This window comes from Giraffa tippelskirchi, chromosome 5 (assembly GCF_054371585.1).
Source record: "Giraffa tippelskirchi isolate mGirTip1 chromosome 5, T2T-mGirTip1v1.2.pri, whole genome shotgun sequence".
Classification (NCBI taxonomy): domain Eukaryota; kingdom Metazoa; phylum Chordata; class Mammalia; order Artiodactyla; family Giraffidae; genus Giraffa; species Giraffa tippelskirchi.
In genome coordinates, this window is record NC_137279.1 from 35,770,538 (window position 1) to 35,782,046 (window position 11,509).

Consider the following 11,509-nt stretch of genomic DNA (forward strand, 5'->3'; position numbering starts at 1 on the left):
GTAAAAGGCCTAACAACCAAAGTTAAAAATCCATCTGTCCCAACTCTAACTCATTCCTGGAAACAACTCATTCTACTGCTTGATTTCTTCTTCTACCACCCACCTAGAATACCTAACTTACCACTCACTGGGTTAAAAAAAAAGCAAAACATTGAAACAGAAATTGTTTCAAATTATATTTCCTTAAACAGCCAGGTTGGACACTTGATCACTGGAATTTACTTTTGTGGCAACCCCAGTTCTTTGACAAAAGCAGGTCTTCTTTTCTTTAAAATATTAGCTTGACCCAAAGATGTCAAACAGCCACCCTAGCATTAGCTATTGCAGTCTGAGACCTCCCAAGAGGTCTAAAAAACCAGAAGATTAAATATAGCAAAATATGAATATAAACATAGTTTACAAGTCATTTAATAACTACAGTTATCTAGACTTTTCAAAGTATTCACTTTTCAAATTATTCTGATACCAAATTTTGAAACAAAATATATCATATGGCCCTTGAAAAAACTGTTAAATGGTAGATTAGCTCCAATGTAAAGCATCTTTCTATATTAACAAAGAGAGGGCAATGCACAGTAATCCTATGTAGTAGGTAGCTCCCACTCAACTGAAGAGATGAAGAGAAAAATGAGGCTCAAAAAGATTAAGTAACCTACCAAAGGTCACACGGCCCTGACTGACAGTGTTTTGCTAGGCACTGCAAACCTGGCCACTCTGAAAGGAAGATTAATTTTAAATTGAGTAGTAGTCATTACTTACAAAATGAATACATTACTGTGATTAATGACAAAATATTTCACTTAGGTTAGTCTTACAGAAAATTTAAGGGAAACCAAAGTTTAAGGACTCCAGATTCATTTTGGCCCCTTTCAAATGTAAAATACTTTCAATTTTCCTTGTCCTACTACTACTGAAAGGGAAGGGAAAATATTGCTATGAATTAAAAAAAAAACCCCAACACCCAAAACAGCAATTCTGTTCCTAGGTACATATCCAAAAGAAGTGAAAGTAGATATTTAAACAAATACTTATGCATTAATGTTCATAGTAGTGGTAGTTTAGTTGCGAAGTCGTGTCCAACCCTTGTGACCTCACAGACTGTAGCCTGCCAGGCTCCTCTGTCCATGGGATTCTCCAGGCAAGAATACTGGAGTGGGTTGCCATTTCCTTCTCCAGGGGATTTTCCCGACCCAGGAATCAAACACAGGTCTCCTGCATTGCAGGCAGATTCTTCACCAACTGAGCTAGCAGCAGCACTATTCACAATAGCCAAAAAGTGGAAAAAAACCAAATGTCCATCAAGAGATAAATGGATAAACACAATGTGGTACCCATACAAGGGAGTATTTTCAGCCACTAAAAATGAATGAAGCACTGATACATGCTACTATGTGGATTAACCTCTAAAACAATATGCTCAGTGAAAGAGGCCGGACACAAAAGGTCCATACTATATAACACCATTTATACCAAATGTCCAGAATAGGTAAATTCACAGAGATAGAAAGTGGATGAGTGGTTGCTGAAGGACTGGAAGGAGAAGTGAGTGACTGCTTAGTAAGTATGGGGGCCCTCTTGGGGGTGATGAAAATGTTTTGGACCAGATAATGGTGATCACCACACAGCACTGTGAGTGTACTGAACTGTATACTTTAAAATGGTGAATTTTATGTCATGTGAATTTCACTTCGGTTAAAAAGAACACACAGAATAATGAAATAATGATGACTGACCGCAAAGCCCTAAACAAATAGCAGGTAATCTGCTTTTCCTTAGTTTGTCACAATTTAATGAGTTTATGATCATCATAAACCAATACATAAAAAATTACCCATTAAAAGTTCCAAATAAGGCATTAATGTAGCTGAGTTCCGCTAATTTGTCCAGTTGGCAGAGCACCTAGGAGATTTTACAGTATACAAGAAGCTTTAAACATTTTAAGAATGTTTTTAATTTTTAAAAGAAAAAGAATATTGAGAAAAACATGTAAGAATATAAAGTGGCCCGAGTCTGGGAAACAAGCTGACGTACATACATATGCGAAAATCTACATATTTGAGCGTGCAGAGAGACTAAATACTCAGGAGAGAAACTGGCTACTCCTTGGAACTTATTTTGCATTTCTCCAAAAACTGAAGAGTAAATAGTAATTTACGGTCACCACCCTTTGGGTTTCAGCAAAGAGGTCACACACAGGGAGGGCCTCGAGCTGCCACTTCCAATTGCTTCCCTGGTGAAACAACGCAGGAGGTTAAGTTACCTCAGGAGGCTCGCAACAGGGCTCCCATTGTTCCAAGCTCAAAACTCAGAGACACAATGGGCACCATTCATACCGAGAGCTTACAGGCTGGAGAATGGTCCCTCAGTGACAACTTCTTATTGGGACACTGAATTTTCATAAACATAGACTTGTACAAATATGTCTTAATTATTTTTTAAAAGTGGCACAGAATAAACAAATAAAACTCAAAGGACATTACACTGACAGGACACTCAAGTCTCATCCCCAACTCTGTCTCTAGTTAAGACTTCAAACAAGTCACTCACTCTTTCTGAGCCTCATTTTCCTTGTATGTAAAATGAAAATGATTTCTAAGATCACTTAGAACTTTAAAAAAGCAATGAACATATATGAGGTCTATTGATGTTGCTACATTATTTACTCCAACATGTGGGGATAAATTATGAGCAGAAAAGAACTGTCATTTCACATCTTTTCATTTACTATCAGCACTTAAGAACAGGGAGGTTTAATAAAAACAGGCCGAGACACTGTTTTCTCTTAAACAGACAAACCATAATGAACAAGGTCCATGAGGCCCTCCATCCCAAAAGGCCAAAATCATTGAAGCGTGTATCCCTACACAAAGCACAATGACGAAGGGCATAAACAAAAGCCATGAGTACGTTCTTCTGTCACCTTTTCTTAGGTTATGAATACATTTCATGAATCTCTTGACTTCTCTGCCATAGCTCAAACTCCCCAGAAGAAAAATACCATTTACAATAAGAATGTGATCAGTGTCCCAAGCTTTCACATCATATCATTTTTTCGTTTTTTCAACCTCAAAACTTGCCAGAGCAAGAACTTTGTCTCCAGAGCCTAAGGAGAAAGACACATAATAAACAAAGATGTCATTTCAAATGCATTTACAGTTCCAGGTAAAGAGAGGAAAACCTATCACACAGATACTAAAATAGAAAATAAAATGAGCTTCTATTATTGGTGCATTATCCCTAAACCTTCCACTGCCATCCCAATTTCCTTCCCCTGCACAAACAACTCAGCTACACAGGCAATTTATTGGTTACAGACATTTTAATTCAGGTATGAAATAGAACGTGTAAAATCTTAATTTACTTTTATATTTACATTTAGCTGACAAATATTTTTAAAACATTAGGCTATACTAACTTGATTATTTTTAATTAAAAAGTATTGGGAAATAAACCCATTAAAAGAAGTTTATAGAGAAAATAATTCTGGTTTCACTGCTAACTCAAGAAAAGACCATTATTTTGTCTCACCCACACCATCTGTCAATCTGAAACAATAATTCATGTCCAGCTTTCAGAAATACAAGAGTACTCACCAAGGTCTGTAGAGACTTTCTCAAACTGGCTGAGAATAGCACCTGCGTTTGCTGACAAGAAGTTCTCATCATCTGCAGTCAGCTAAACAAACAAAACAAAGCCCAAAGGACTGAGTTCAGATGTTAACAAGTAGTTCTAGGAACCACTGTTAAGAATGTCGTAGGACCACAAACTAGATCACAGCTGAAGAAGCTATATACCAGGGACTCTTCTGGCAGTCCACTGGTTAAAGACTCCATGCTTCCACTGCAGGGGGCACAGGTTCTATCCCCAGGAACTAAGATCCGGCAAGCCAAGAAACCGGTGGGCGGGGTGGGGGGTGTTCTATATCAAACACTTTCCACTTTTTCCTTATACCAAATATGTTAAATTAAATACAGATACCTTCTCTCCAAGTTTCCTGAGAGCTGTAAGTATCTCCACTTTCTGTTGAGTATACAGGTCTCTTTCCAGCTTTCCTACCATGAGATCTCTATCCATCTGTGACAGATAAGTGTGAAGTATATGGTATTTAAGTTAAAAACATTCTTTGCATAAAATCAAGCTTTTCAGATCTACTTCTTTAAGAAAAGATCCTTTACTGATTAATATTATAAAAAACTATAGACACAATTCAAGGTAAACATGATAGGAATGTTCTCACACAGTTCTAATATATCTTGGTACTAATCATCACAATGGTCTTAGTTACAAACTCTACTGAGGAATTAGCAGGTCAACAGCTTCCTTTAAAGAGGAGCTATCCTCTGAAAACTCTATTTCATTACACTGAAGCGTGGTCTACAGGCCTGAAAAAGACAACTGGTTATAGATCCCCTGGAACTTTGATTAAATACCACCTCTACCACCAGAAACATGGAGAGAGTGTACTATGCCTTGGTACTATTCTATGTACATAGACACACTGCATTAGTAATAGTGCACATACACATATTACTCCATTTAAACCTCGTAAGAACCAGAAGAGGTATCATTACCGCCTTTTTACAAATGGAGAAACAGCAAAAGAGACTGAAGAAACGAACTCCGCCAACATCACGTATGTCCATAGTAAAGCAGGGGTACAAATTCAGTTGATCTGTCCCAAGTCCATGCTCTTAATCACTAGGCTATTAAATTACCAATGGTTGCGTATAACTTATTAACATCTTAATTATATTCATGTCTATAAACAGACTTCCTCAAGTATCAGGTTTATAAAGATGTTTGAAATTCTTAGATAGGGAAGCCCACACACGCATAAGCACTGGTGCTGCTAATGAATGCTAGATGGGATTTCAATTCAGGGCTCCAGAACTAAATAGTAAAACTTTAAATGTGGTGTCTTAGTAGAAGCAGTCAGTAGTGATTTAAACTGCCATATGCTGTTTAAACCTCTGTATTTGTTATCAATAAAGGACTGATTTTGTCAGGAAACTGTGGGTTGTGGCTCTAAAATCAACTGACCAATTTTTTAAAATAAGACTACTTTTTAGAGCAGTTTTAGGTTCACAGTTAATTGAGCAAAAGGTACAGAGATTCCTCATACAGCCATTGCCTCCCCCACTCATGCACGATCTCCCCATTATAAACATCCCCTACCAGAGTATACATCTGTTCCAACTGATGAACAAACACTGACACATCATAATCACCCACAGTCTATACTTTACATTAGGGTTCACTCTTGCTGTTGTACATTTTCAACTGACCAAGTTTTAAACTTCAGAACATCACACTGAGCAAATTCTTGGGCTGAGAAAAGAAATAAACAAAGTGATTAGATCAACTGAAAGAAACTTTACCTCTGCTAACCTTGTCCGAAGCTGACCTGGTTGTTTCTTTGCAAATAATCTGATGACCTCTGGGGTTTTAAAGGCCTGGCTGATAGCTGCCTGGATAGCCTAGAAATACAAGAAGGTTAAAAAAAAAAGTTCAACAAATATTACAATATTTGATTGAGGGATCTTCCATTTTTAATAGGTCTTCTTTGTTCATCAAATACTGTTACAACTTTAATTTACATTTGCTATTTCCATGCATCACTGGAGTAAAACATATAACTAGATGAAGATCTGGAAGCAAATGCTGTTTTATCCATAAGTAGACATTCCTCTAGAAGTTAAACCCTCAACAGGGCATATTTTCTATTAATATTTTAAATATACTTACTGAGAAAAAAAAAACCACAACAAATTGTGTCACCAACGTAAGTAAATTACACTTACCAGTTGCATTCCACTTAGTTCATCGACCAACGTCATATTTCCAGACATAATTTTCTTCAGTGAATCATTAAATTCACTTAGTTGCTCCAGAGTTTCCTTTTTGGTTTCTTCATATTCGTCTGTATCAAGTTCCTCTCTGAAGAAAATATAGTTTCAAGACAAAAAAAAACCAAAACTAATCAGTAGTTATACACCAAGGTTTCAAATACACATATATACAAAAAAAAAGGCTGGTGGAAAAAAGGCTGAAAGAAAATATATCAAAAATACATCTAATGGATGTGTTCAGATACTAGTGTGGGCATTATTCCACAACACTGATAACTTTGTTGTTTTTTTTTTTACCAAAGTGAGGCATACTTAACAAACTACATAATAACTTCCTTTTAGGCAGTCTCTGAATCAATGGTATAACCTTAGGCAAGATATTTAACTAGCCAAGTCTCAGTTTATCTATAAGTGGCAGATAATAATAGTACCTTCCTTGCATTAAATGAAATATGAAAAGTTCTTGGTATAAAATAGGTATTTAATAAATAGTTGTTATAATTATCATTGTTCAGTCACTAACTCATGTCCAACTCTTTGAAACCCCATGAACTGCAGCATGCCAGGCTTCCCTGTCCTTCACCATCTCCCAGAGTTTGCTCAAACTCGTATCTATTGAGTTGGTGATATCATCCGATCATCTCACCCTCTGCTTCCCCCTTCTCCTCCCACTCTTTAATCTTTCTCAACATCAGGGTCTTTTCCAATGAGTCAGCTCTTCCCATCAGGTGACCAAAGTAATAGCACTTCAGCTTCAGCATCAGTCCTTCCAGTAAATATTCAGGGTTGATTTCCTTTAGGATTGACTGGTTTCATCTCCTGCTGTCGGACAGCCAGAGAACATCATTTCCATACAGGTGCTGAGGGAGTTTCATTAGCTACTCTGTGATTCCCAATCAGGAAAAGGCTAGCTGAAGATTTTTCTGGGTGAGGAAACTCACCCACTATCACCACCACCAGCACAACTGTTCTCCAGCCCACCCACCCCTTCACAGCCATCAAAACATTAATGGTGGGTAAAATTTTATGTACTTTGAAATACAACAACAATGTAGTACTTGCCATCTGGGTACTCCAAACAAACCATTTAATAAACATTTACTAGAAAAAGAGCTCCTATATATCAAGTGCCTGCTTTGGGCCAAGCATTAAGTCAGTCTCTTCATCTGTAATGTTTACAACAATCTTCAAGGTTGTTAAAAAGGCAATGAGCAGTCTTAGACCTTTGAGCAGTTAAGGGTGAAAACACACACCAGAAAGTTCAATACATTCTCAGCTTGATACCAGGCAGGGCTACTTTAAATACTGAAGACAAGATAAGTGTTATTATTTCCATTTCACACTTGAGGAAATGGAAACTCAAGGTGGTTAAGGCCCAAGTTCATATTCACTTTGTAATTAAGCTAAAGACTTTAATATCCCAGGCTCTTTAACTCTAAAACCTATACTGAGTTTAGTTGTCCAGCAGACAAAGCGCTGTGAAGACTACTACAGGGGAAACCAGAATCACACATGGGACTGCACACACAGAGCTTATACTCTAACTGCAGAAAAAAATGCGATTTTACAGCATAGCAGTATAAATTATACTATTACCTGCATTCCTCCAGGTCTTGTAATTGTTGCATTAGTCTATCCAACTGTTCTTCTAAATTCTGCTTTAATTTGCTTGTCTCTGTCTTTCCTCTGGAAGCCATTTTAATCTCTAAGTAGAACAATAAACTCACATGCAGTACTGGTTATTTGAAATGATTCAATATAGCAGTGCAATTTAAACTAGATTATACTCTTTCTGAGCTACAGGTGTGGGGAAGATAGCTGTGCAAAGAAACATAAAAGTTTAAATTCATATAGTAGTAACACCCCACAAAAATGCCTGGCAGTCTTCATTGACTTGACAAATTAATTAGAAGTTTTAACTATTGATCTACCTTACTAAACAAATCTGATAGATGAAAATATGGATTCATGAGGAAACAGATCAGGTGTGCCTCTGCTCTACAAGATTCATTTTAACTTTCTTTTTCATTCTTAGTAAGTACACTCCAGGACTCAGAATACTCCTAGTATTATCTTGTTGGCCTTTGTGTACATTTACCTAATGACTTGTAGGCATGAACAATTTTTGATATGAATTTCTTCTCTGGAAATGTGCCCATTTTTCTACGGGATTATCTTTCTCTTACTGATTCATAGAATATGGATATAAAGTCTTTGTTTTTCTGTTGCAAATATTACCTCTTGTCTCCTGATTTTAAATTTTACTTATGGTATTTTTTGTTATGGTAAATTATTATTTTTAGTGGCCAAACCTATCTTCTCTATGTCTTCTTAGTTTTGTGTCCCATGAAAGCAGGCTCTAACCATACAAGATTTTCAAATATATACTGTTATGGTTTTTTTTGGGGGGGTGGCGGGCAGAGGGGTCTGTGCCACAGAGCTTGCAAGATCTTAGTTCCCCAACCAGGGACTGAACCTGGGCCCTGGCAGTGAAAGCACTGAGTCCTAACCACTGGGCCACCAGGAATTCCCAAAAATATACTATTTTGTGTCCTAAGACTTTTATAGATATTTTTTTACACTGAGCTCTTTAAGCACACAGGTTTTGTTAGTGCTGTGAAATAGGGATCTTTAATTTTCTTTCAAATGGATAACTAACTGCCCCAAAACTGTTTTACTGGTATTTATTTATGCTACCTTTGAGACTCAATAGAAACAGACTCTGTTTTGTTGACAATATTCTAGTCCTAAGGCATTACTTTGCTATTTTATTTATTATAGCTTTAAAGCTGGTGTACACAGATGACTGATAAGGAGTTACCTTTATTATTGTGGGTTTTTTCCTCCAAATTCTTGGCTATTCTTGTACATTTTCTCTTATAAATAAATTTAAGAATCAGTTTGACAACTTCTTCTCAAAATTCAATTGAAATTTTGACAAGAGTTACATTAAAATTAGTATGGATAAAACCTGAATCCTTGAAATTTGAATCTTTCAATTAAGCAATATATCTCTCCAATTACCTAGGCTTTTTCTTTCATGGTCTTTAGTTAAAATAAAAAAAAGTATTACTCACAAAGGATTTGAATACTGGCTGTTCTTAGATATTTTGTATTTTTTGTTAATATTGGAAATAGTGGTTTTGTTATTACAATTTCTCTTTTTTTAATATTTATTTATTTGGCTGTGCCAAGTCTTTGTTGTAGCATGTGAGATCTAGTTCCCTAACCAGGGATTGAACTCAGGGCCTCTGCATTGTGAGTGCAGAGTCTTAGCCACTGGACCACCAAGGAAGTCCCTGTTATTAACAATTTCTGATTATTGCTAAGGTATAGAAAAGCTCCTGATTTGATGTATTGATATTGTATGCATTTACCTTAACATTTATAGTGTTTGAGTTTTTTCATTTACAGAAATTACACTCACATTCCTTTTTAGGAAACATTAATATTAGGTATATTCATCAAAACCTAAATCCTAAGGTAAATTTTTGGCTTCCCTGGTGGCTCAGCTGGTAACGAATCAATCCTTAGGAAGATCCACTGGAGAAGGGAACAGCTACCCACTCCAGTATTCTGGCCAGAATTCCATGGACTGTATAGTCCATGGGGTCGTAAAGAGTCGGATACAACTGAGCGACTTTCATTTTCTTTCTTTCAGGGTAACTTTTGAAAGCATTTAAAATTTTCCTACACATAATCATTTCCAAGTGATTCCACATGTGAACTTTAATGAAGGAGATTCCTTATATGATATTCAAAATAGAATGCAATCAGTGAAAATCTAGACTTGCTACTGCATCTTTTATCTTTTTTACTGTATTTTAAAAAATTGGCTTAAATCATCTACAATCATGAATAATATGTAAATATAAATGAGCTACATTATAGCCAGAAGTGTAATTTATTATAGCTTAGTTCATGTATAATAGATTAGCCAGAAAGTAATTTACTATGTTTCATGTATAATTTCTCCTGGAAATACACATTGAAATTTTATTTTTAATCTGTTGAATTTTTCAGAGTAAATCAAGGGAAACCTAATGTAAAATAAAGTGTCTTTTCAGGCTTAATTTCCTATAGTCTTAACTACAATGGACTACGTGCCGTTTCAAGCATATCATGCACTTTCACCTTTCTCTTTTGAGCCTGTATTTTTTTTTTCTACTTATCAAGGCCAAGTCATTCATTCTTCAAGGTCAAATTTCACCTTCTCCATACTGCCGTCCTTGGTTCCCTCCCAGTCACTAGATTGTGAGTTATTTGAGAATAGGGGTTTTACAATTTTTTTACACACCACTAACTAGCACAATGCTGGGCAAACAGAAAGTACTGGATAAATAACAGGTAAACGAATAATGAGAATTGACTGCTTTATCTACTGCATTCTACATCTTAGTCTCTACTTAGCACTGTATCTGGCCTTGAATTATACATGATTTCATTATAGCTTGTTGTTTGTCTGTTTTCCTCTTCAGACTGTAAACTGAGAGCAGAAAATTGAGTCTGATTCCTTTCTTAGACTCCTCAGCACTTAATACAGACTAGATAGTCAATAACTGAATGAACTGCATAAGGGCACAACGTATTTTAAGGAGGTAAAGGTATTTTAAAACAATTTCAGGGAAGATAGAAACTCTTTAAAAACCCTACCCTGATGTTACATTATTTGAGATTTAGCTCAGAAAGATTAACTCGCAGGCACCACCTAGTATCCAATAAAGGTGGTGCACCTTTTACTAAAATGCAAAATTACTCTCAGAAATTAATCTGGAGAGGAAGGTACTCTTTCCCGCTCACCTGTCTCTTAGTACTCTTAACTCTGCTCAGTGCCCGGTCTCAAAAGGCATAAACCTCCAATTCTTGAAGTTCCAAGTGTCTTCAACTTGAGGAAAGCGAAACTTATCATCAGGACTAAAACAGGCTCAAAGTTCAAACCACCTAGGGGTGGAGTCGTCTGGGAAAAAGGAAACGATTAACAAGTAAGTGGTTTTATTTACTATATATAAATGTGGCCTAAAGCAGTCCCGAAAACTCCACTTAGGCAGCCAGAGAATATAACACAATCTCTCTTTCGAGGAAGACTTCAAATGGGCGGTAGGGAGTTGGAGAAGGGGGACAAACACATTTTCTCTCGACTGTGTCTCCGGCAGTCGTTCTCAGGTTTTTCTGAAGTCGAGGGGGTGACAGAGGAGAACCCCGCACCCGGACTTGCCTTGAGGGAAGCTGTCAAACCCAAAAAGCACAGAAATGGTAAAGGTGGAGAGCGCAAGTTTTCCCGCCTGGAAATAAGCAGCGTCCGGACCTCAGGCATTCGGACGCGGTAAGGGAGCAGCTCTGGTCACAGCCCCAAATCCCATTTCCCAACCGAGGAACTTGAAGCTCACACATTTGGGTCCTGCGGCGGCCAGCTCGACTAGGCCCGGCTGCCACCAGAGGCCGCCGGGAATCCGCTATCCCCAAAACTCTTCCGCTCTTCCCAGACCAGAAACCAAACCACCTCCTCAAGGCCCTCAAGGTTCCCTCTCCACCTCTGCCTACCCGAAGGTTCCAGAGTTAGGAGCCAGGGGCCCCGCCTACCTGAGGGGCCCAGCCCGGCGGACGCGTGCAGGAGGAGCACTTCAGTCAGACGCACGCATTTCCGGTTTCCCGGAGCCAAT

General features: G+C 37.5%; 1 protein-coding gene and 1 non-coding gene across 6 annotated transcripts; both read right to left on the reverse strand.

The window, feature by feature from the left end:
• Nucleotides 1-1,766: 1,766 nt before the first annotated feature.
• Nucleotides 1,767-11,482, reverse strand: LZIC (leucine zipper and CTNNBIP1 domain containing). 5 transcript variants are annotated; one of them, XM_081489358.1, is made up of 8 exons: nt 11,430-11,482; nt 10,650-10,806; nt 7,446-7,554; nt 5,802-5,937; nt 5,379-5,477; nt 3,979-4,074; nt 3,594-3,675; nt 1,767-3,103 (listed from the first exon to the last, which is right to left on the reverse strand). In XM_081489358.1, the coding sequence occupies exons 3-8, from the start codon at nt 7,544-7,546 to the stop codon at nt 3,045-3,047; spliced, it is 573 nt and encodes a 190-aa protein (XP_081345484.1). In that variant the 5' UTR covers nt 7,547-7,554; nt 10,650-10,806; nt 11,430-11,482; the 3' UTR covers nt 1,767-3,044. The 5 variants fall into 5 exon arrangements, with proteins under 5 accessions (XP_081345484.1, XP_081345487.1, XP_081345483.1 ...); XM_081489361.1 differs by having other exon boundaries at nt 11,391-11,482; XM_081489357.1 differs by having other exon boundaries at nt 10,704-10,806; nt 11,237-11,482.
• On the reverse strand, nt 9,071-9,143 carry TRNAV-CAC (transfer RNA valine (anticodon CAC)). Its single transcript has one exon. It is a non-coding gene; the product is annotated as a tRNA-Val (tRNA).
• Nucleotides 11,483-11,509: the final 27 nt, after the last annotated feature.